The sequence below is a fragment of the Oxyura jamaicensis genome, chromosome 2, assembly GCF_011077185.1.
Source record: "Oxyura jamaicensis isolate SHBP4307 breed ruddy duck chromosome 2, BPBGC_Ojam_1.0, whole genome shotgun sequence".
NCBI classification, from domain to species: domain Eukaryota; kingdom Metazoa; phylum Chordata; class Aves; order Anseriformes; family Anatidae; genus Oxyura; species Oxyura jamaicensis.
In genome coordinates this window covers 115280156-115306864 of record NC_048894.1, presented here as the reverse complement: position 1 = coordinate 115306864, position 26709 = coordinate 115280156, and the positions used below count along the sequence as shown (strand labels likewise).

The window sequence follows — 26709 nt, the reverse complement described above, 5'->3', positions numbered from 1 at the left end:
CACATACACAAACACTTGTTGATACTTCTCTGCAGCTAACCTACCATCTTCTTCTACTTAGCGAAAGGGAACAAAGCATGAGTACTGCCCAACTACTTTGCTCTAAGCCAGCAATTTGGCAGACCAGTAATTTAAACAACTTCCACGTTGGTCTGAAGCATAACACTTTCTACTGAAGTAGCTGAGGAGACATCATGCCACTGACCCACCAAAACAGCAGTAGTCTCCCCAAGGAAAATAGGGGGAAAAGAAGCCACAGTATAGGAGGCCAAGGACCAGGTTACAGCTACAACAGAAGATTCACAGCCTGGAGCAACACACCCTTTAGGGGTGCAAGCCCATGTGATAATAAACTAAAGACAACTAGTAAACAAACATGAGTAAGAAGAAAAAGATAGGTTTAAGACTTCAGCAGGTTTGAGAAAGAAGACTAATATAATTAGCTCTTCAGATAGACTGGGTTAGCGAAAAGCAGCTGGAGAGGCAGTTTGCCCACCAGTGAATGTCTGTCTTCAGTCTTGCAATTCTGCTTCCATACCACCTTCCTTTTTCCTTGCTTCTCTTCAACTTTGCTTTTGTAGCCTCTCTCAGGTTTGGAGATCAGCCTCAGTTACAGCATGTAGTGGTCAGTCACCAGTAATGTGTAAACAATGCAATTCCACATACGCTGGCTGTGTTGGAATATGAGAGCTGGTCACTTTGAAGTAAGCTCCTCCAACTTTTTTTTTTTTTTCCTGGGAATTTGTAATGGCAAACTCACAGACTGCAAATTCCGTTTTAACAAAGTTATTAATGCTTTCTGAGTAAAGCATTCATAACCATAACATTTTGTTGCTGTTTATCTCAAGTCTCTTTTTGCAAGTCACCAACTTTTTTGATGACATCTTGCAGCAGTGAAGATTTTGGCTCAAGTTCCCTTTTCTGCATCGCAGAATTTATTTCCAATTTAGACAGTGAACAATAAATTCACTTTATGAAGAACAACACTAAGGTATTTGGAAGGATGACAAAAACTATGTTAATGTTCAAATCACACAAAATCACCTAGATAATATTCCAGTATGCATCCTGGTACATAGAAGAAGAAAATTCAAGATCACATAAAAGCAAATAACGCTGAAAACTGCAACCTGAGGACTATTTTATTCTGGAGATACACAGCTGTAAATCCTTTAACAAAAGCAAGAGAAACTACATACATTATTTTTTCTAAACTACTGAAATCAAGCCAAGTAATTCTTCAAAACGTTGCAAAATATTGGATGTTCACAATGTTCCCAGCATCTAAGATAAATTTAAGAGGTAACAAACTGCTTTGTTTACAATAAATACACTCAAAGCAGTAATTGGACAACAGTTTACAGAATTCTTGTTGATGTAGAACTAAATAAATTTAAAATAAACAAGTATTTCCAGCAGTAAATGCTATTTAAATGAACAGAGGTGACTGCAAATCCTGCAGGACAGACAATTAAAGAACACTCTCACTGGTCCAAAAATTAGATATCCTCAGAAGACTATGGGAAAATAAATACCTTGCCAGAATGCAACCTGTGTTTCGTTAGTACAGAATACAGAAGTTTCCAAGCGAAAAGACTCAACAGCATTAAGAACAGTAATTTAAATACAATTTTACAACAGTGACTCCATTAGCACAGAAATGCATTTTGTCCAGCCCTCCATCAGTACTTGGGCTAGCTTTTCTGAACTTAGTAACCCAATTCTGTGTACAAACTCAGTAGCTCCATAGGCAATTTGAAAAGTAGAGAACCACAAAGACTAACTTGCAGATAAGAAATGCAATTTACCAGGGTGATTCAAAGAACCTAAGTTTAGTCTTTTGATACAGAATACTCCTATACCACCCCTCTCCTTTTCTGCTCTAACTATATCAAACAGCAGTCCCTGGGATGCATGCTGCCGATGGAAAATTTACTTACAAGCAAAACTCCCCTCTCAAAATAATCAAAAAGAAGTCAATAAACTTGTAACTGTCTGTAAGGATAAACTCATTACAGATACCTGCACTTTTCATGCAATATGTAAAAAACAGTTTAAGGCTAGCATCTTTAGGCTGAGTTAACTAGCACATATCCATCTCTCCCCTCCACCGCTGACATCCCAACTCAAAACAAATCATTACCCTCTAAGCTCATGCTGGGGGCTCTACTTTCCCTCAGGCATTAACTGGCACACATCTTTTCTAAAGTACACTTTCACAATGTTACAAATATTTTAAGTAGTACTATAATACCGCTATAACAGAATTTCTGTTGCTGTTTATCTCGTGTTTCTTTTCAGCAAGTTGCCACTATTTTTCATGACATCTATAAGCAACGTGATCAAATGTTGTCCATGTGTGAAAAAACAGGCTGCAGAAGCACGGACAGCAGAGCTTGTCTGAAGATAAACATTGTCATTTCCAATCATTCAAAGAATGCAGCAAACCACTTATGGTCTATTACACACAAGGATCAGTGAGAGAACAGCTTCAAAGAAACAAGGAAATAAAATTGGGAGCAGAAACGTGAACTGTTCCAGAGAAGCTGAGGAATGTTTTAGGGAAAGAAAAAAAAAAAAAAACTTAACTTGTGGCTCAGACAACAGAGTAAGTCTCACAAGAGATGGGTTCAACTTCTGATTTTAACAGACTTCTTCATAGGTATGGGTTATTTTGTCTTCCAGTGCTTTCATCCATTAAGCATCCATACCTCTGTTCTGCTTTCTGGCATTTTGACATCAAATGGGCAAAAAACTACTCCAAATAGACCTCAAATTTAATCAGAATTGCTTTAGAGTTTCCAAATTATATCTGGTTTTGAGGAAATCTTTCTCTAATGTTATGTTTAAAAAAAAGCTTTTAAAAAAAACAGTTCAAATAGCATGCACACACTATCATCAATACTTACACTATAAATAAAATTACCTAAACCCTTAGTTTTAAAACATATGCTTAGAAAACTGAAAATGAAAACAAGTTAGTTCCAAAATCAATAAACTAAATGAAAAAAATAAAGTTTCTGACTCACTGAAGTAGTCATTCACAAGCAGTATTCAAATAAACAACAAAACAACAACAATGTAGAAAAACCCCCTAGGGCTTTCTCTGGAAAACTGAGTGTTGGTCATTCTTAAGACCTCTAAAAACAAAAACTAATTCTCTTGCTATGTAAAACACATTCGTATTTTATTGCACTAATTCTGCATGTGAATTTCACCATTAGATAGAATTTATGAAACTGGTGACTCTAAAGCAGGTTGCACGCTTCTATCAGTTCCTTTATTTTCAGTTAAACTAAAATACAGCCATGTTTACGAAACACCTCGTGTGGAGGACTGCAGACTGCACCCGTATGCAGATAATTCTAAGAATGCAAATTTCTGCCCCTAGTTTACACAGAATCACAGAATGGTTAAGGCTGGAAGGAACCTCTGAAGGCCACGTGGTCCAAGCCCCCTGCTCCAGAAGGGCCACCCAGAGCAGGCTGCCTGGGCCCATGTCCAGGCAGCATTTTAAATCTCTACAAGGATGGAATCTCTACAACCTCTCTGGTGTCACTGCTCCATCACCCACACAGTAAAATGCTTCCTGATGTTTAGATAGAACCTCTTATTCTTACTCTTAACCTGTCCATTAGAAATTAATCTGTTCAGCACAAGCTATCTGTATGCCTTGTATGTCCATTATGTGTAACGTATCTAGAGGTAAGACTTCTCTTTTCTATCCGCACAGAAGCCACAGATAAGTCACTCATCCAAAAATTAAGAAGTGGGTTTAGCAAAGACAAAACCTCAGCTGTTCATCAGAATTCTAGTTCCACACTCTCATCTGTAAAATGTATCCCCAGTTTATCTGACAGACAGGTTTGGCGTAACTCTAGTGAGCACAATGGCAAAATATGCTAAAACCCAAGAAACCAGGACAAGCGGTACATTAAAAATTACACAGTGAATGAGTTTTAAGTTCATTAATGCTGAAAAATGTTTTCATTAAAAATACAACTTAGTCCTACTGAAATGCTAAAATATGTAGAGTTATGCATTTGCATAGCAAATCCTTCCTACGTTATAGTAGTTTATAAAGCTATTGGGGTAAAACTGAATAAAATTTTGGTGTAAGCTTAAAAATGTATTGGAGTTAAATTTTCCTGTACAAATGGCTGAATTTTAACACTTTTATAACCACCAGCTGAATTTTCAGTCACAGTGCTCAGCCCACTCCCCAGCAGGCTGAGGGAGTCTAGACTTCCCCAAACACAAGCTCCAAGCAGACTGACTCAGTAAGCATAAGCTTTCAGCCTTTGTGGGTCTGAGATTTGGCTTCTGGAAACCAGCATCTATATTCTCAAGTGTGCACAGATGAATTAATGATAGCACACTTCTTCACTGATAAAGAATAATACACGTTACTAGGGGGACGTACTAAAATAATATTATAAACATACCAAAAGCTCTACTGCATTCCAGATTAGCAGCGTTGGCTGATCACAATCTCTTAATAAGCAAAGATACTTAGACTACAAGCTACAACTGGAATAAACAGCATCAGCTGGTTTGTAGATACCAATTTTAATGTGGGTTTACGTGGCAAGGTTTTGGTAGCAGGGGGCCATAGGGGTGGCTTCTGTGAGAAGGATCTAGAAGCTGCCCCATGTTTGGTAAGGGCCCCACTGCTGCCCAGAGCTGAGCCAGTAAGTGATGTTGTTTGTGCCTCTGTGAGAGCAGATTTAAGACAGGGAAAAAAAATGCTGCACCACACAGCAGCTGGGAGAGTGAAAGGAGTGAGGAACAGCCTCGCAGGTGCCAAGGTCAGAGAAGAAGGAGGGGGAGAGGTGCTCCAAGTGCCAGAGCAGAAGTCCCCTGCAGCCTGTGGTGAGGACCATGGTGAAGCAGGCTGTCCCCCTGCAGCCAGCCCATGGAGTACCACGGTGGAGCAGGGTTCCGCACTGCAGCCCGTGGAGGAGACCACGGTGGAGCAGGTGACCTGGCAGGAGCTGCTGCCCGTGGGGGACCCAGGTTGGAGCAGTTTGCTCCCAAGGGATGGACCCCATGGTACAGACCAATATCTAGAGCAGTTCTTGAAGAGCTGCTGCCTGTGGGCAGCCCATGCCGGATCAGTTCAGCAAGGACTGCATCCCGTGGGAGGGACCCCACAGCACAGGGGACAAGAGTGACCGAGAAGGAGCAATGGACAAGAAGCACTATAGACTGACCATAACCCCCATTCCCCTGTTCCCCTGCGCCGCTTGGGGGGAGGAGGTAGAAGGGGGTGGATGGGGGGGAAGGTGCTTTTAGTTTTTCCTTTGTTTCTCACATCTCTAGCTTGTTAGTAAGATTTATTGCCTATTACTATCTCCCTATGCTGAGTCTGTTTTGCCCATCACAATAATTACTGCACGATCTCCTCGTCCTTATCTCAACCCTTGAGCCCTTTTCATCATATTTTCTCCCCGCTCCTCTTTGAAGAGGGGGAATGAGAGAGCAGTTGTGGTGGAGCTCGGCCGCCCACCCGAGTAAAACCACCACAATAAGATCTCCAGGTAGAGGGAATTTGTTGGCTATGCAAGAAATACTTTCAAATCAATTTTAAACTATTCCTGAGATGTTGGTCTAGTGGCTTTGGATAACTATCAGTACACCATCTTAACACCTACAAGAGCTCAAACACATCCCAAAGAATGTAATTTACTGCAAATGGATCTTTACTATGAAAGTGATTACCCTCTATATTAAAAGACCTTAAAACTGAAGCTTAAAATCATCTCAGATTTGAATAAATCCAGTACAAACAAAACAGGAGGATAAATACATCCGTTCATTACAAGGGAATTACTACATCCAGACTGAGTCTCAGGCAGAATAATTTCCATTTTAATGAATGGAAACACCAGATAAAGTTGGAATAATGAAACAAACTTTACTGACTAAATAAATAATGGTCTTGAGCAATTTAGTACTCTGGTTAGGATATGAATCTAATACCCTTGTTTTGTAAGAGTAATACATGGAAAATACCTACACATGGCTTAAACATTCTTTTTTTTTTCCTGTGCATAACTTAAATCTTCATTTTTATTTAGAAGAGATGACTGCTTCAATACTGTAAATAATGGTTGTCTCATTGCTAAGCCACTGAGAGCCACTAACATATTGTAAATACGTGAAGATTTGAACATGTGCAGTAGGCAAACAATTTTGATTTAAACCAATAACTTCATGTTGTAAATTTTAAATATGAAATCTCTGTCCAACATTGTATATTCCTCACCTTTGTTTTTCACTGAAATAGTTTATATTTATATTACAGATTAACAATATGGTTGGTCTTACCATTTCAACTTACCATTCCATTGGAATTATTTATTCCATTCATATTAATTTTAGTTACAAATCTAACTGTAGGAGGTGCTTCTGGATATTTAGGTCCACACTCTACTTTCAGACTGTATATTCTGTTTTCATAGTTTGTCTAGAAAGCAAAAAGACAGACTAATGCATCTCTCTGAAAACTGAGTATTAAAAAAATAACACAAAGCAAAGACAAGAGGATTCAAGATGAAGAAATATGCAGTTATAAGTCTGATAATATTATGTACCAGTTGATGGTCTTGCATTACTGATAGACTGTTTTAGTTATATTGATTACCTGAGGAATATGTATAAATTACACTACTAATTGACTGTCCATATAGAAGTTTTTAACAATACAATTTTTTAAAATTCACATTTACTGTTATCCCTCCTCAACATCTACATTCCCAAATCCCTTTTGGCACAGTAGGGGGCTGACAATAATGTCCAGGAAAATTACCTCATTTCCCACAAAAAAATATCTAACACTCAAAAAAAAAAGGGGAAACAGAAAGATAAAGAAGCAAATAACCCAACCAAGAACATGATTAAAACAGTTCTGTAAGAACATATTCTAGAAGTAATTAACGCTCCACTCCAGAAGATATCCAAGACCTCTATAGCTGAGGATTGTTATGCAAGGAAGTACTACAGAGAGGAATCATTAAACAAACTTTTATCCAAAGCATTTATAAATTTGGACAGTACAGTTAAATGACAGCTAGTTAGCAGAAGATCATCTTTACATGTTTCTAAGTGCAAATGTATCTTGAGAAAGTCCAATTATAAATTAATATGGTTGTTTTGTTTGTTTGTTTGTTTAAAATCTTGTCAAGTAGGACGTGAATGATACAAAGTGTCAGTGACTCTGCTGATCATTGATGCCTCTGTGCTCCAAACGGAATATAAATCCAGTTTCTACACCCATCTTTCCATTGGCACAGCACGTACAGCTAACATGAACCCAGAACAAAGATGCCTCAAGACTTCCAAAAGGTACCATTTTAAGCTGTTCATCTGCCAGCTGTCACTCTCTCCAAGTAGAAGAATCAAACACCCAGTCAAATTATCAAATGGCTCTCCACTCTGCAGTCAATCAAATGGCAGTGTGGAAATCAGGCTACTGAAGCATCCTAGCTGTGACCTATAATTTCAAGAAGCCACAAGGACTGTGCAGCAACTGGGTCAGAAAGAAACAAAGGTAAGCAAAATACCCTTTTTTAAGCAAAAAGGTTTTCTACTATTATTAACCACTAAAAGCCAAAGGCCCAACAAAGGCAATCTTGTCCTTCCATAGATAATATAGCTGCTACTACAGCAAGACAATACAGTAACAAAAAATTCTCATTATTTTCTCAGACAAAGCAATTTATTTCCCAGAGAGGGCTGCTGTCATTTATAGTGGAAATAGGCCAAAACATATATACACTGCTCACAACTCTGAAAAATCCTGAGAATGACACTCACTCACATTCTCTTATTCCTATCCAGGCGGTTTCTCAATTTTGCTGAGTTCCTCCAAACACCATTTTACTGTAAATCAAGTATCCCTGACCAGCTCCCCAAAAAGCCTAAAAAGCATTTTTTCAGGGTCAGAAAAAGGTTTCCTTTAATCCAAAACAAACCTCTCCTTCCCCCTCCATGTTGGTTCACCCTGCAAATCAAGTAAGAAAAAATGATAAGCAATTGTTTGCACTGCTCTAGAGAAGCCACAGATGCGAAGAACTTCATGCTATGGAGAGTATTAGCAATTTTCTGTGTGTTCTGCCAAGCTGCACACTGTCTACATAACTCAACCAATTCCAAAAGCACTCATTTTCTACAAACCCTGAAACTGGACATGAAATTCTTCTGATCAAGGTACTACCACTGGCTTGGGAACTAGTGGCTTTCACTTTCCACAGTTACTACATGCTGCAAGTCATTCTGCTACACACAAGACTGCATGTCTCCAAAATGACCCAGAATTAGGCTTATTTGCTTGCACTCTTTCACAAAAAAAAAAATAAATAAAAAATGACAACAATATAAATTGACTAGAATTAAAACTGCATCACAGCATTGTTCTATTTTTATTTAAAACAAAAACATTTGGGCTCCTACATCATAATCAATCCCTTTAGAAATGTGTTAGGCATCTGCTTTAGGTGGAACCAGAAACCAGTGACTGGCAGTTCTGGAGGATGTTAGAGAGTCAGGGTGACATTACTTTTGTTAGCCCGCATTTGTAAGTTCTTCTCAAAAAAATCCCTAAGAATACAAACTTTCTTCAAAATGTATTTGAAAACTGTGCCTACACTGAAGCTAGTATCCAAGGCATACTGTCATTATATTTGTATTTTAAATTGGCCCTCTTTCAAATGCGTCCAAATCTCAGGAGCTCAGCGCAATTATGCAGATAGTCAGAAGAGTCTGCTGCATGTTACAACTAACTGACTTCCAGAAGCAGCTTAAATTACACTGAATTTAACTAGAACTCTGTTGCTCTGGAAGACTATTGTCAAAGGCCAATTTCTGACCTCAGTTCTTGTCCTGGATAAACCCAGTAAGCCCTCTGGCACCAAAGGACACACAAAACAGTAACCTCATGTTAGCAGTGAAAGACATGCTAACTTAGAGCTACTTGAAGTATACTCATTTGAAGTCTTTGTTTACACAGTGATCTTTTGTATCATATTAACTCATTAAAAAGCTTGCATAAAAGTTGCATATAAAGTGAAGACATACCCCCCATCAGATCCGGGGAGGCTGATGCTCAGACACCAGGAATTACCACTTCCCTTACAGGCTTTCAGTGTAGATGACATTTTATAGATCTTAAAAGGTCAAAAGGATTTGACCTTTTTTATTATTTATTTATATATTTTACAGGTAACTAGTAACTGCTTGGTCTTTAGGATGGATTCAATCTCATTACATAAATTGCTATACATAAAAATTATCCATGAAAACTTGTGAAAGTTGAAAATATAGCCACTTTGCTACAGAATTAAAATTACCAGGCACGTATGATAAATGTAATGATGGAAATATTACTGAGGAACATACTCAGTAATCTGAAAGTTTGAAATCAGAACTGGCTTAGAGAGTTGCAGAAACATGTATTAGAGTGGACTGGACTGAAAACAAACACCAGAAAGAGATGCATTTCAACATGAATATACAGTATTTCAGTACTCATACTACTACAACTTCACTAAATTTTACAGTAAATTTTAACTAATTCCTTCACACTGTAGCAAAGTAACTTTCTTTTTCTTATTTTGCATTGCCTGTTTTACTTTGGTACACTTACCCTTGGTGGCCCAATAATCATGCCTGTCCATCTGGTGAGTGTCATATCTTCATCATCTTCAAGGCCCCAGCTTACTGTACCATCACCCACTCCTTTCTGTCCTTCTTCAAGTTCTTCCAACAAGCGAAAATTACGAGGTACTTTAACTGGAGAAAAATGAAAGAATGAAATTAATACTTGTCACATCAAGAAAAAATTAAGCAATTTCACTGCTTTTATATAGTATGCATTACCAATCGTTGAATGTATTTTCAAAGTTTAACGAAACACTGTCTGAATTCATTTAGCTAAATTGTTATGAAGCAACAAGCCACTCCTCTGAAAGCTCATTCCTACCAATTGATACCAATACAAACTATCAAAGAGAAAATCTAAAGAGAACTCTAAAAAGCTAAAGAGACCTCTGTTTAGTTTGAGATGACTTAATTCAGATATTCCTCTTCCCCAAGTATAGTACTATTTAGAGTCAATACATTTAAAAATCAATTCACTGTCTTGTTCTACTCAAGCAGAATACAAATTAAATCGATACTGCAAATTCCCTATAAAATAAAAAATGCAATATTTAACACAATTATAATAAGAAATGTAAACTATAAGAAAAAGACTGAAAAAAATCACTTGATTAAAAACAAAACAATGAAACAGAGACTTCAATATCTGAAAACAAACTAGAAATCAAGTCTCATTTAATCTAGTGATTATTATTCCAACATAACAGATAAAAAAAGATAAACACAGAAACACTGAATGAGTTGTTAAAGAAAGATAATGACATTCACATCAGAATATGAAGATGCACTGCCTCTGAAGACAGCTAAGTAATATTCACTTATGGACCTATAATTACTGGATTTTGAGGATTATACATGAGGACTGACAGATATTGCTAGATGTTAAACAAGTAGAAGTTTGCTTTACATCACAGAAACTAAAATGATATTTCAGCACTGATGTACTGAATGAAGCTGAACTTGTGCTTGCACTCATGATATGCTTTTATTTTCAAACACACAGTATGTAGTAGCAATAGTACAATAAAGATTTAACCTTCTTCCAAAAATGACTCATAACTATATGTTTTTTTTCTTATAGATCTTCTAATAGCTACTTATAGCTATAGCATTTCCAATGTTACTGGGTTTTGTTTTTTAATAGAGAATCCTGTTTTGTACTGGAAGAAACCAGGTCCTTCACAGAATTGAAACTCTTGAGACAAAGTTCTTAGTAAGGAATACACACTGTATTAGTCTGAAAAAGACAGGGTGATTGAAGACATCTGTTTTGCACATCAGTTATTTAGTTGCTGACGTTTCAGGTTTGACACTAATCCTAGTCTGTATTCTAAGTGGCCTAGCCAAAAAATTAAGACCAAAAGCATACAATATGTTTATTTGTCAGTATGTGCACATACGGACCCTTAGAGACAAACATATCATTCAGCAACTACCCAAATAGCTTATTTTGCATAACTTTTTTTCTAAACATTAAAAAAATGTGTTTTTTTTTATCAACACAGACTAGGGAGAGTCTCCTACTAATTACAGAAATAAATATCCAACTTCTCCAAATGCCCAGGAGAAGTCATTACAAGTATAGTATCAGGACAGTGTAAGGAAATTGAGTCACTCATGTATGGCCTCACCTTCCTTCCGTCTTTGGTAGTACCACTCACCTAAACCCTTGAGGAGCTACGTCAGCTTGCTAACTGAGCAGAAAATTAGACATTTCGGTTAGACTCCCGACAGCTTGACAAAATGACCCAGCTCACAGAGAGCTCAGACAAGTACCAGCATGAGTGAGGCCACAGCAGCAAAAACTCAAGATGTAAAACAACATTTTAAGCGAGTTCAACTACTCTGGAAACTGATCTTCACAGAATTCACCTGAAAGTACTAGCACAATAGGAATCAAGGAGCAGATCATTTATACTTCAGTGCAGATCCTTTTAAAAAAGCTTCATTGAAATTCATCTGTTCATTCCTCTGGTTCCATCCTGACTTACTAACACTAGATACAGGCATCTACATACCTAATCCAGATGAGGTTTGAGCACAGACAATCACACTCCTGTTACATTAAATAGGGTAAAAAGTTTTTTTTTTTTTTTTTCTGTTGATTTGTATATGCTCTGCACTCCAGTCTGCCAGTAAAAGGTTAACACTAACCTTTGTAAAAAAATAAAAAATAATAACAACGCTAAGAAACAGCAAGGTAAACTTATACTAGACTTATGCTTTGCAGCATGCAACTAAAGAGTTTTTGATAGGCACGTGGAGCCTCCCAAAACCAAGCCCTGTGCCCCACTCCTCCTTCCCCCCTTCCCCCAAACAAAACCACGTATCTTAGCATCTGATCATTTCACACCTCTCCAGTGGCTTAAACCTAGCACTCCTCAGCAACCTTGCTCTGACTGCCAGACGCGTGCTTTATAGCTGACCTCCTGCAGCAGCACGTAGAAGGTGGCAGACAGGCCCTGAGTTTATTTCCAAGCACTTGCTATCGCCGCCAGCAGCGGTTCCACTCCTCCCCAACCTCAGGTGCTCCTGAGCTAACTGGGCTCCTCCATCAGCCCAACCGGCACCCTCATTTAGCAAAAAGCTCTTCTTCCTTTAAGTAAAATCACATCCACCCAGGTAATCAACTGAATTGACTCAGGAATAAAGATGAACAGATGCCAATGCTGACTGCTGCGTCTTCCAGTGCCTGCATCTGCGACACCACGGGTGTGGGGATAAGGGAACTTTTGGTGCTGAAAGCCACTGGACTGGCTCAGCTGTAGCACAAAATTGCACTCAGCACACCAATATCTGTGGGAGACCACAGTCATTAGCAAATAACAACCCGCTATGACTAACTGTCCCATAGCCATCACGATTTTTTCCACTAAGTCGTCTGTGCTCACTAGTTCCCCTAGCTACCCACGGGGAGCAGTGAAGGACTTGGGAAAACTCCCAGAACATTCCCAGTAAATAATTTAGATCTGCTCTGAAAAAAAGAGAAAAGGATCTGAACAGTAAGTACCAGGCTCCCCACACTAACATTCCTCTCAGTGCTAGAACTAGGTAGCAGAAGACTGCTCTGGATTAAAAATAAGAGTCAAAATATCCACTTTTTTAAAAAATAAACACCTATTGAGATTCAAAACCCCTGTCTGTACCCCTCCCAAAAAACACATTACAAGTTCTTAACTAAAACTGGACCAAGAAGTCATTCAAACACATTCCCTTTCAGAAAGTTATGCAGTCCTACAACCTTTGGGTTGGGGATACCAGAAAAGACTGTATAAATCATTGTGGTAAATGAACCCACTATTTCATAAGAGCATTCCCATATTTAAGATACTTCACTCAATTTTGCAGACATATTTTCTTCCTTTATTTACACGTTCATCATATATGCACAAAATCTTTCACCTTATGCAATCTTATATTTAAGAAATATAAGAAATTTCAGAAAACAACCCCCTCCCCCTACTCCCAAAGAGGTGCTCTGTGCACACCTTAATTATGGACATCTACCAGAGCTTTTTAGAACAACACATTAACAGGTCACTATTCCTGGCTTGCAAAAAAGAAAGCCACTGAACTGCTTTTTTCTTCCTTTCATATATGATTAGTGGTTTGTCCCCCTGTGGTGCAAACTTCTACTGAAGTCACTACTCACTACTTTATTAGAAAACCCCTGTCGATACGTTTCTTACAAGTGACACAGAATACTGTAAAAATTAACACAATGGAAAAAAAAAAAAAAAAAGGCACCACCAACCACCTTACCTTTATAATGACAGTCTTAGAAACTAGCAGCAAACCAAATTGGAATTAAATGCTACTTCCATTCGGAGAGTACACTCACGAACCCACACAGGCTACAGCATAACAAAAGCAAATGTAGAGCGCTATAATCTTCATTTAAAATAAATCTACGTAGCTGGAAGAACAGGATATGCATATGACATTGAACCCTCTTTCCAGTAAAACACCAGCAAGAACTACAATTTATAAAATTGGGTAATGATGGCCTGGATCTTTCTGATATTAAGCTTGCACCTAATAAATAGTAAAAGAATTCTTGTCTATTTCACATAGGGCACAATCTAAATTATATGTTAATGGTGTATACACAACCCACAGTTTTGTCTCTAATCCAGACAAAACAGTTCATCAAATATTTGTTAAGGACTTTGAAGTACTCCTTGAAGGAAACAGAGTAAGAATCAATATTTCATTTCCAGAATCTGGACAACAAAACATCCTCTGCTCAAGTCTGCCAACTGCAAAGCTCCTCAGCAGCAGCAGCTGCCCTTATTCCTCAGCTGCCAGCTTCCCAGTTCATCTCCTGGAGTAAGGATCTGCAACTGGAGAGAGAGATGCTGTTGGCTTTCCACCTGCATGGGACAGCCAGGAATTGCTGTCCCCAGTTCCTCCTGCTGATGGGATCGCTACCTGGCATCAAGCAAGAGCAGACAGACTGTTTTTACTCCCTGTAGCATGCATCCCTCGGCTAAAACATCTCAATTCCAACCAAGGGGATTAGAACACTCGTGTGATTTTATCACCGGCAGAATTGCAGGGGTGGTAATGGCCACTCAGCAGGCTGTGAGTAACGGTAGGTACAGCACGGCTGTCCGTATGTGAAAACACAGCTGGCTTCCTCAAGATTAAAAATGAAACAAAAGCAACCTCCCCCTGGCCGCTTTTCGGTTTATCTGCAAAGCTTAACTCACGTTAGGGGTTTTACTGACAAAAACACCCTGATACACCCCCCAGCATTGTGCACATGAACTGTCAAACAGCATTAACTGTTTTCCACACAGCTGAAGTAAACATTACACTTAGAAGACGACTCATGCTCATACATATCAATCATTTTTAACTTAATAGAAGCTTAATCGGGAAAAAAAAAATAGGAAAATATGAAAGGATTCAGCAGTATTCTTTAATAGGACCAGTAACTTTATCTGCAGCAATACAGGAGAACTGGTTGAGACGCATTTTCTGGAGTGACCTGTTCTTGGCTACTGTGTGTGTCAAGACACGGGTCCACAGCTGGTAGCACCGGATCACCTGCTGGTATAGATTTAATCAGCATCAAGAAGACACACAGTTTCTTGATGTCACTGTGCAGCTATTACCTGTATCCATCTGTGCTGTTCCAGACCAAATAGAATTTAAAGAGCTCAGACTAAAGCAACAAAAGTGATATGAAAAAATGAAGACAATACTCTAAATTATGGAGCTAACTGGACTTAATGAAGTGGCACACAAAAAAAAAAAAAATAAAAATGAAAAATTAAACCTAGGATATTCCATTACACTCAGTAGCCCCAACTCCCTGCGCATCAACTGACTATGAACAGCCATGTACAAGGCAAAAGTGCAATCATCTACATCCTCTTCTCCCTGACTTATAAAGGGGAATCACAATCCTAATTTTTCATAGATTGACTCAAAGCCTTAAGTGTGAGGTTTTGTTATATCCAAAACTATTGTAATGAGTGTGTATTACAAAACCACTATCAGCATTCAGTTCTCCTTAAAATCTTCCTTAGCTCTTGGCTTCAATCACACCTTGCAGCAAGATCCATAGTAGGAGCCTTTCACCACAGCCATAGCAGCACACCCCATACTGACAGCACATGCACCCGAGCAGCTGTAAAAACAAACCTTTATGTTGGCCCAAGAACGAGCTGTATCAGGGCATTACACATTAACACAGCTCGGCTACTGTCAGCGGTGTTATTCTTTCTGACTGAGATGGCTACGTCAGGAAAATTCTGCTGCATTAACCGTTTTGAATGTATGGATTATCTTCTGCACGATGACTTCCAGCTAACAAAAACCGCAAAATACGTACAGCTTGTAACAAAAAATGAAAAACTCTCAACTTCCATTTAACAGATTCAGGCTGGCAGAAAAGTAAGTGTTTTCTGATGACAAGAAAGAGGGGAAAGATGTCAGCTTTGCAAATTCTGAGCTATAATATTTCTCCTGGTGTATGGAGAATAAATAAATTCAAAAGAGAAACACACAGAAAATTACAGGTGCCTTTTAGCCTAAGTCTTTTCTTGAGAAGATAAAGATGGAAGCTTAAATACTCTACTAACAAAATACAAAAAAAAATAAAACAGAACATACAACAATCATAGCCTTAAGTAGGCCCCGCAATGGTTGATGTACAAAAAAAAAAAAAAAAAAAAAAAAAAAAGGAGGGAAAGAGGGCTGTGTGTGTGTCAAATACTAATATCCTGTTTTGGCTGCAAAAGACAGTCTCACACAGATACAGTTTTGTAAGATATGTGTGGTCTTCTCTGAAAAAGCTACTCTTTTAAAAAACCTGACCTAAGTTTTTGTTTGCCAGTTATCCCGCTCATGTCACACACTTTTGCCCAGTAAAATGTTCTGCATATACACACAGTATCAGTGGCTGACTTACCATTAGGAACCTAATATCAAGAAGTATTACCAGGCTTACTGTAATTACTTTGTAATTATTATCTGAAGTTGATCATAGTAACCTGGCTCCAAAAACCAGAAGTATTTCTAATAATTTGCACATTGATGAAGTTGAACATGGGAGTTTTTTGGACAGAAGAACTCCATCGCTACCACTAGCAGAGGGATGCAGCAGTTACTATAGTGAACTTTTTTTCTTTCTCAGTGAAAAGCAACACATTTTCTCCAGGACCTATGAAAGCCCCCAGTTGCTGCTGTGGAACTCAGTCTACGAGCCAATAAAATGATACAATGAGCCTGAACTGAGAAAATTAATTTCATTAAATGAGTTTGATGCATCTTGTTATTTTTGTTCAATTCAATGTCTGCTTTCTTAGAATTATTCTTTGAACTGCCTTCCAACCGAGTTTTGAAACACTTCAAATTCAGAATCCTGTATACCCATGCGGTTCATAAAGCGACACTTCCCATACTCTATTTGTCTCTATTTTCCTTCAGGTACTATGTCCCAAAGCAATGGAATTCAAAGAACAAAATATTCTGCCTTAATAATTTTGAGTTTTAATCAAAAAAGTACTATATTATCTTAAATTTAGCAACACCACGTGGACGATACACACTGATGAGGGTGGTGAATAAGGTACTGAGTGATTCCAGCATGTACGGATGAAACATCCGTACAGCGCAAGTATAATATATTCCACACAAAGATTCCAGTCATCACTGATTTTGTCATATAAAAAAGCAAACAGATGCTTTCCTATCAACAATGATGAATAACAAAAGGACTTATTAAAAGTCACAACATACAGATGACAAAAACACAACAGATAATGGATCAATCAAGTACTTTGGGCTTCCAAAATTCATCATGGACAACCCTTAAGAACAACAGTGATCCTGAATGCTGCTTCTCCACTGTGCTAGCATCTGAACATGCACTTTAATAGATTAATCTATCAGAGTCTTGTCATTACTATCGGCAATTAACAAAGCTGTAAGCAACTGCCATTTAGATCTGCAGACTCGTGAAGACTAACTCATTTAACCTTACCTGTGGAAAACTTCTGGAAACATGCAGACTAAGAAAAATGATGTCTTTTCATAATTTAGAGCCAAAAAATGCTTTTCATAATTTAGAGCCACTTTTACTACAATCCTAAAGATGAGAAAACTGCCATTTCACAAGCATTATTTACAGAAATTGTGTGTATCCAGCATAACTGATTTGTACTGAACGGAGTATTCAGCTTCTTCAGAGGACAAATTAGATAGACAAAAATATCATGATACATTTGACTACGACTATGTAGGAACTTTGTGACCAGTTAACTTTTTTGCATTTTTCTATAATTAAAATCTGAAAAAATAAAAAAAAAAAATGAAAAAACATAGAAGATTTCAAGGAGGAAGTACAATTCTAGGAACTACACTGAAGTTGCCTGTTATTTTTTTAAAAAGAGATTAAAGGGTGCATTTCACCAGTTGCTTTGGTTTTCCTCCTACGAATACACTTCACTTACCATATAAGACTTCGCAGCAGGAGCAAATAAACAGTCACATAAGTGTGAAAGCTATAAGCCTTCACCTCAAACCCTATCTTTTGGTTAAAGCTATCTAAAGCAGCATTTATTTTCAGAATTACAATAGCGACACTATTTATCTATTTACTTATGTGAAATTTTACATTGTTGATGCCTTAGATGTTGATAGTTCAGATCTAAAGTTCAGCTGCACAGGAATTTCCTTTATGCTTGAATCTAGCTACAGCCATAAGTATTCCATATACAGTTTATATTAAAAAGGCTGCTAATGAGAAACCATGTTCATACAGCAAAGGCCTCATTTATTGCAACAAGGTATGTACATCTTGGGTGAGGGGAAAAGGCCTGGAGAGGTGTGGAGGTATTTATATCTTGAGGGTAGGGCACAAACACTAGTGTTTAGAAAAAAATAGTAACTTCATTGAAGAAAAAAAACAGATGTACAAAAGCAGATTTATCCCCTTTCAGTTTCATTATGCATATTCATAACATTAAGACGCTGTTAGTTATCTGCTAATAATAAACACTGAAAGTGATACATTTGAAAAAGAATGGTATACTTATGTTGACCTTTTTTGGTTGGTTGGCTTTTTAGTAGCGGTTCTAGTTGAGTTGTGTTTAAATTTACATTTAACACAACTTGAAGTCCTCCACCTCATACTTTGGAATCAGTTGCAAAATAAAGTAAAACTGGTCTTCAAAGGAAAACAGAACTTACTTCATACTTGCATGTTTAGGGACAAGCAGACTAAGGGAGGAAAGGCTGCAAACAGAAGTATGGTCTTCTGGCTATCAGCTCACACTTTCAAGGCTGAGCCCAACTCACATTTGGTGGTATCCAATTTTCTATTTTACTTTTCCTATTATTTACTTTCATATATATGAAAGTAAATGCTACACTCATAAAATCCAGAACATAGTATACACCAAGAACAGTGACAGACAGCCTCACAAGAAAGGAGAGAAGGTAATACCAGCTGCCTTACCAGGCCCAAACTTAATTTCGTTACAAAATAATGTTGGTTTTAAACATATGAAAATCATAGCAAAGCTTTCAAAATATGAACAATATTGAAGCTTATGTAGTTTGGAGAACAGAAGGGAAGAAATTAAGTCTTACTGCTATGGGCACTAGTACTTGGGACTTCATAAACATAGCTGATTAACAAATGCACGTTTTAACACCTTAAACCTCAAGTTTTCATACTGGAGATCTCAGTATACCAGAACTGCAAAAGCAGCAACAGCTTATTCAACTTGTTTTACTTGCTGCTGGTTTCACTGTAAGAATGTGGCCTCAAACTTGACTTCTCCAGCACAGTAAACACTACAAAGTGTAAATAAATAACAAAATCCAGTGCAATTTCAGGTTTTAATATTTATGGCTTTAAGTGTGAGAAATCACTAGCAGAACAAATAGCTCCATTATCAAGGCATCTTCACCTCAGAAGCCCTCCTTTCTTTTCTCTCCTCCTGCCTCTTAGGTAACCAGAGGGAAGCAAGCTAACTGCTCCTCATAATTTTGAGTTGTACCTATTCTGTTCAATAATTCATCAGATCGTTTACACAAGGCAGCAAGATTGTTTACTCAAGTCCTGTCCTTGTGGACAGGACTCTTCCTGTGATGGTCAGCATCCTCCAGGAAAACATATTGTCTATAATGTCTGCTCCTCTCTCCTCCTCTGCTACCCACAGCCACCCCTCTCCCCTTGTTCACCTTTCTCAGAAGGGCAGCAGATGGCGACAAGGCTGCCATTAACTACCTGATTTGTCAGAGCAACTTCACCCTCTGACCAGTATCTGGGGAGAAGCCATTTCTTACAATCCCAGTAAGTTTTTTTCCATTTCGCACCATTTCTCCTTACCAAGGTTCCGCCCTCCAAAAACCTCCATTCCCCATCTCCTGCAGTCCAACCTCAAAATGCCCTCCTCAGTCTCCTGACTTTTTATGCAGGAACAATACCCTACATGTCCTAAAGCTGTGCAAGATACAACACTATAGAAGTGTAAGAGCCATCATATGTATGTCAGTGAGCAGGAGGTGCACACGGAGTAGGCAGGACTGGATACATGCACACACAGAACTTGTCCAGATCCAAGAGAAACTCCAGGAAGACTCAGCTTTGTTAGCAAAGATGTAAGAGTTTGTTTCAGTCTATTTAAGGTGATCGTATTAGTATGAAAATGCAAAGATACAGTTGCTGGAATGGACTTACTAATGGTGTTCTCATAAATGCTGTAATGAAGCGGCTTAATCCACCACAGATACATATGTTATTAGACTACAAAACAGGGCACAAATGTGCTCTTGTTGTAAAAATAATAATAAAACACAACCTTGAGAAGGTCTCAGACAACAGATTTTAAGTAATTAAAATTCCTCATCCAAAAAAAAAGTTATCACAACAATAGAATGCTACAGTATAAAAACACTAAACAATATTGAAGTTCTAAATGGAAACTAGTGTAAGTTGCTTAAAACCCATTTATTTTACAAATGTGCATCGATAATAGTGGTGTAAGTTGCCAGTTTAGAATCTATCTAAATGCAAGTTTTCTGTTATAAACAAGACCGCTGTTAACTGAGAGCTCAGTTCCATCAGACACTGCACATCCACTTGTGCCTAGCAATAAGGAAAAACACACAGGAATGCAACAGTTAACTCACTGAAGGAGCTCATCCATGGCTACAATTCAGGCTTGTTTTGGTGAAAGGTGGAAATGCAGAGGCTGGCTGTGATTTAAAAGTTAACACTTCGTAGGCAACTACTGAAGGAAACACAGATGAGATACGAAATGATTCAGTGATCTTCCCATGTATTTCAATATATGATACGGTAGATTACTAAAAATGAGACATTACAATGCTTATCAAATCGAGAATTTTATTGCTATTTCCATTTTGTACAAAACAATGTAAGGCAGGAAGCCAGGAAAGCGGGTTTAGGAACTACACCAGTCACTTCAAAATGCACCAGCAATATTAATTCTTATTTAATTAGTTTAAGGGATGATGATTTTATCAAAGAATTATTCCAATTTATCTCCTCGGAAACACACACAAAAAATTGTTTAGTACAAAATAAGCCCACTCTTAAAACCAAAGCTATATAAAAGCATGAAAGGCTAAAAGAAAGGTGTAATGGCAAATGGGCTCAATTTTTGAAGCTTTCATTTTAAAACCCGCATTACATTGGCCGAGAGGAAAAAGGATTTCAAACACATACTTCTAAAGCTATCTTTTAAAGGTAACGTGACATTAGAAAAGCTGTTCAAGATAAAGGGGCAAAAGTGGGAGTAGAGGAACCCAGCAGAGGCCAAAACCTCTTCCCATGAAACGACTTTCACAGGGTCTGCTTTAATAGCAAGAACACAATGTGTGACCCAGATAACAAGAGTAGCATCAAGGATTTAGTTTAGCAAAGCTGTAAAGCTGTCTAAAACGGGTTACAAGTCATTGATTAGCAAACACTTTTTCTAAGACTTGCACAGAGGTCCTCACGACATGACTCAGCACCCACCCACAGCCCAAAACAAAGATCTTTTATCTGTGTGACAGTCTGAGCCAGGGCTATTTTTTCAGTTGTTCACCTAAGCAAACACTTAGGGACACAATCAGCAAGAACCATTCACCACGTAATTTAGTAGCAAGAACTGTCATCAAATTATTTTCCTATGTTATTTTTGTGATAGTCAAGTTTCAGTCTGCCATTTCCTATAAACCACGTTTCACGGGTTAAAATCATTTAATATTTACATGACCACATATTCCACTTCAATTAAAAGGAAAAAAGCATTTTTTCCTTCAAAAATTTTTTCCTTCAAAAAGTTCTAAGCAAAATGAATAAAACTGGACACTTTACTATGCTGGTATCCTGAATAAAGCACGCTATTTTGCCATGAACTGTGAAAAATGTTTTTGATTTACCCAAGTGAATTTCAAATGTACTTAACTAATCAGTTATGAACAGCCACAAATGCAATGAAAGGAGGTCTTTTTTTTTCTTCGTGTAGTTTAAATGTGTAATGCAACATTTTTTTAAGAAGGATATTCTGAGTCTGTCTATATGTTAGAAGCTGTTTTCCTGACTTTTTTCAGTCTAGTTGAAGCTACTGATCCTGCTGAAATAAGGGATTAATGTAGAGCTCTGAAGTTTTAAGTTTCTGCTGAAGGTTCCATTTGTTTCCAATTGTTAACTACAACTGATTAACAGTCATGTACTTGAGGCACCACATGTATTTGAAGAGGCTGTAAAACAGAAGTTCACCTTATTCAAAACCAGTCTGACAGCCTCACATTCTTCGTTTTTTGTACTGATGTACTGATTTTATTCAAAAATATTGCTTGCATTACATCTCATTAGTGCATTCCAAATGCCAAACAAAAACACTCTTTTGGGCAAAGCAGCATAAAGCAAAACTCTTCTGAGCACAGCTTAAAATCAAGACTACTTTGAATGCTTTCTCAATAGCATCTTCTTGTCTTTGCACAATCCGTGCTGAGGCTCCCACAAGCTACTTGAGACAGCAAGGCAACAAAACCTGAGTGACATGAGCAGCTGAAGCTGAGCTGGGACTTGAGATAAAGTTTTGGACAGGATGAAGTACAAGCTATCGTCTAGAAAAAAGCATTCAAGAGTAGGTGGAGAGAGAGAAGGAAGAGTCTGTCAACAAAATGAGGCTGAAGTTTCACGGTATGTACTTACAGTGCTTTTGGACAAAATCTTCCATAAGGCAAAATGTGCGAAGTAATGAATGTGTATTTGGAACTCAGCTCCACTAACTACTCCTAAGATTTGGCAATCTAAATCTCACATGCAAGAAGCCTTCTCATTTGTGCTGAGATACATAACATGGACAATCTGCCTCCAAATACTGAAAGGCAGATCTTCCTGAAATTGTGTGTGTTGCATCTTCATGCGGGCTAGTATTTTCCAGGACTGTACAGAATAGTTTAGGTAATGAGCTTGCACACTGTGCCTGACAACATCCCTGAATTTCAAGCAAATTGTTCTGTAAGTGGCCTGCTTTGTAAACCTCCAAATAAGGCGTTTAGCCTGTGAGCATGCTCTTACACACTGTGGCACTAAGATGGAGCTCTGTAAAAGAGAGTTGTAAAATACCAGCAACAAAGACAGGAAAATGTTACAGGCCAAGCTGAGAAAACAAAGTATCTTGCTTATATACGCCACACAGTCAGAAAGAACTAATGGTCTACATATAGTTTAAAAGTAGTTTGTAAGCAAGATTGTTTTCAATCCAGCTGAAGCACAGCTAAATTATTTGTGGCTTGCCATGATGTTTTTAAGTAGGCAGAACAATCCCAGTTACAATTCCTCCTGCAGAGGACAGGATGGAAAAATACCCCACACAGAGCGCTGCCTCCCAGCATACAGTATTCTACTTTTGTTTTCTCTGATTACTTACAGCTTCAAGAAGTCTGTGCTTACAGAGCTAAAATTATAAATGCAAAGAAAAAAGTTACAGGACTGTAAAATTCTAAACAGCTTTTAAATTCACTTCTTGAATGAATTGTAAGTGATTAACAATGTCACGGAGGCATAACAGATAAAGGGGGAGGTAGCAAGATAGCCTCAAAGGTAAAACATACAAGAAGGACCATTTTTAATATGCAAAAATAGCCTTGAAAATATTACTTCTACATCCCACTCATGAATAAATTCCTTTATTATTCCTTTGAAGGGCTCTTAATACCTAGGAGTCTCCAAATGAGGTATGATAATCCACCAATCTCTATCCCACTAAGCGCAGAACAGACAGACATCAGGCTGATCTTGAATGCAGAAGCGATGTAAGACATCTAAGGGAAAGCAGTATGAGATCTTGTCTCACATTATGAAATCTTCTTCAGTGGAGGTTTTTAAGAAAAAAAAAAAAAAGCTTTACAAACAAAAAATATTAAGTAAAAAACACTACCAAATCACCAGAAAAGATACTGTCAGTCCTTGCTCCACAGCTCGGGGCATCAGACTAAATGGCCCTGAAGACCTTCCCAGCCCATCATTTTTAATATCGGCTTCGTATCAGCTGCAGTCATACACAGTTTGAAATGCTTTCACCACCTTGAAATGTTTACAAAGAGAGGTAAACACCAAACCTAAGAAAACAAGGCACTGACATTGAGCACCATGCCATATCTATTCAAAGAATCAGTCGTACATGAATTCAAAGGGAAAATGATCTTCAGGTGAGCAAGAGAAGTCACAAAGTAGTCGATTCATCTAGAGTATTTGGAAAAGAGAAGTGTGGATTTCACAGAAACAAAACCCCCTTCGCCAGGGGAGGTTTAGGTTGGAAATGAGGAGACATTTCTTCTCAGAAAAAGCAGTCAGGCACTGGGACAGGTTGCTCAGGGAGGTGGTGGAGTCACTGTCCCTGGGGGTGTTAAGGAAAGGTTGGACATGGTGCTTAAGGACATGGCTTAGTGGATGACATTGGTGGTAGGGAGACAGGTGGACCAGATGATCTTGGAGGTCTTTTCCAACCTTATTGATTCTCTGAATATTTATTTGGGATCTAGCTGTACTCCTTTCAAAGCCATTAAGCACACTTTTGAAAGAGGTTGCTTTTGACTACACATTAGAAGTAAACTGGGAATCTTACTTACAATTTCTGACAGCTGATAGAACAGCTGGGTTTTGCTTGTTTTTTAACCTGACTGCAGTTCCAGCAAGCCAAAGTAAATTTTGACTACCTTAGCCCTTTTCTAACCCAAGCTACTGATGTCCTCAGTTGAAGAGGCAGGAGATGAAAGCCTTTAGTAACCCATAGTCAGAGAACACTATTAGACACTGCAGGGTCGATTTCATCTTGAAATGCAAAAATGTAATTAATTCCTGAATTAATTCCTTTAAATGATGTTATTTTTCAGTTGCTTTTTCTCAAGTTACATAGGAGATTTTAAATGCTTTGATAAATTATGTCTTTTAATCTGAAACTACGTTTAATCACATCTTGTGCTCTACATTTTCAGAAACATCACAAAATGAGTCTCCAGCTAACACATGCGAAACTGGCAAACTGTATCAACAATAGCTGTTCACTTCTTTAAAAAACTGATTTGTTTTTCCCCAGATCTCCATCAGTACCCGTACAGCCTACGTTCAGCTGCAAGCAGAAGGAATTGGATTAGAAGAATAATCAAAATGCATCTTACAAATGTCAGTTTCTAGGAAGTGAATTATCTGCATGTAAAATTAGTCAATATAGGTCATTTTAAAAAGCAGGTGAGACTTATTCCCTAGCTATAGAATGCTGACAGTTTCTTTAGCACACACTAAAGAACAACTATTTTCAAACTAAATTATATGCTCTTAATGGCATTTTTTTTATATGATTGTTGAAATAACCAGTGATCTCATTAGAGGAATATCTGGAATAGAACTGAGACAGTTGACCTTAGTAAGAGTTTTGTTGTTGACATCCTTGGGGCTAGAGTTTCATTCCTGGACTTCATGCAACCAAAACTTTCATTTTTCTGAAATAAATAAGGATTAAGTTGAACTTTATAGCAAGAGCAGGTAAAATTCACATAGGTAAATTCTTATCTTTATAGCAAATCATTCATTCCCTTCTCTCCTCTAAAACTGAGTTTAACACAGTCTCCTGCTAAGAGGAGTTCTTCTGGATAAAATCTCAGAAGAATTTCTGCCCACTAGGAGGAAGGAACGAAACAACCCCACCCCCAATCTCTACATATACCTATAAAAAGCCAACAGCATTTTCCACACAGGAATAAGCATTTTGCTTTGGAAGCCCTGACTACATTTTCCCAGCAGTTCTGTTAATGATTGTCTGCTTGCTTCATTTAATAAAATGACTTAATTTCTTTAACAGTGCTTGCATGTACCACTAACATTTTAGTTTGTTTGGGGCAGATACATGTATGATTTTGTACACCTTCCACTTTTTTTTTTTTTTTAAAAAAAAAAAAGTATGTGTGGCTATATTCCTAAGACAAAAACAACTGCACTGAATAAGCGTGTATAGAAGCTTTTAAAATATCATTCACTATTTTGAAAGACTCTGAGGAACTTTTACAGCAGTAAAACTATGAGAGCTTTGTTTAAAAAATTATTTCTTCTTATGCAGTGAAATTCTCTGTAGGAAAAAAAATAGATTTTCTGATAGACAGATTCTTTGTAAGCGATATTCTACAATAGCCAGACTGAATGGATTGAGAGGGGAAATGGCAACACTCAAAACACATGGCCTTTTTTAAGGTTTCACTTCCCATGCACTACAGGAAACCCCATGTCTGATACCTGATACAAGCAAAAGTCATTAGAAGTTATTGTACAGTATTGTTTTTATTATTTTTTTTTTTAACACTCAGACACCAGGAAGTATACCAATGTATTTTAACAAAATAAAATGCAGTAATCCATAATAAGCTTTCTCCAATATATCCATGCTACCTCAGCTTATCATAGGCAGTAACAGACCTTTCTGGACTGCTCTTTTACTAACCTGCAAGAGTTGTGCCCAATTTACTGTAATCTTCCCAAATTCCACTCTGTAAATCCCACACCTCCAAAGTCACATTCCCAAGGAGAGAAGGCTCTCCTACCATAAAACAGGCTCTCCTCACAGCATCAGCAGGAAGGTACCAAGATAAGTTTCATTCACAAATGTTTTTTTCTGTTTTGTTATAGTCTCAGTCACTTGACCCAGGGGACTGGGAACAGAAATAAATGGATGTGGCCAGTGTTCATGTCAGACTAAGCACTGGGACATTCATTCCTCTGTGCTGAGTTCTGTCAATCCTGTTTACATCTTATAAAACCTCAGGAACACAAAAACAGCAAAAGAGGCCCTGAAGCCCTCAAGATTTGGTATTGGGGAAAGGCCTTATTTTCCTAAATCTCTTGTGGTACAAGACTGAGACAGTAAATCTGTGCTTCTTAAACTTCTCCATTCAGGACCTGAAGCAGTACTCTTTGTTTTTTCCTCTGCTTAACAGATGCTATGCCAGCTACCAGTATGGGATCCACTCTCTCTTGCTCCCAGCTTATGACCTACAGCTCTTTGCCCTTTCATCTAC

The 26709-nt window shown here is 37.9% G+C and overlaps 1 protein-coding gene across 2 annotated transcripts in view; it reads right to left on the bottom strand.

Annotated features, from left to right (window-relative positions):
• The window catches only part of UBE2V2 (ubiquitin conjugating enzyme E2 V2), a 31493-nt gene that overhangs the window by 4103 nt on the left and 681 nt on the right, over positions 1 to 26709 (bottom strand). The window contains exons 1-3 of one of the 2 annotated variants that reach the window (XM_035317960.1): positions 20314 to 20341; positions 9647 to 9792; positions 6344 to 6469 (exon numbers count right to left, since the gene is read on the bottom strand). In XM_035317960.1, the coding sequence (XP_035173851.1) occupies positions 6344 to 6469; positions 9647 to 9792; positions 20314 to 20326 (285 nt within the window). In that variant the 5' untranslated portion in view covers positions 20327 to 20341. Of the gene's footprint in view, positions 1 to 6343; positions 6470 to 9646; positions 9793 to 20313; positions 20342 to 26709 lie in introns of those variants that run through there. The other variant, XM_035317959.1, reaches the window with a different exon arrangement.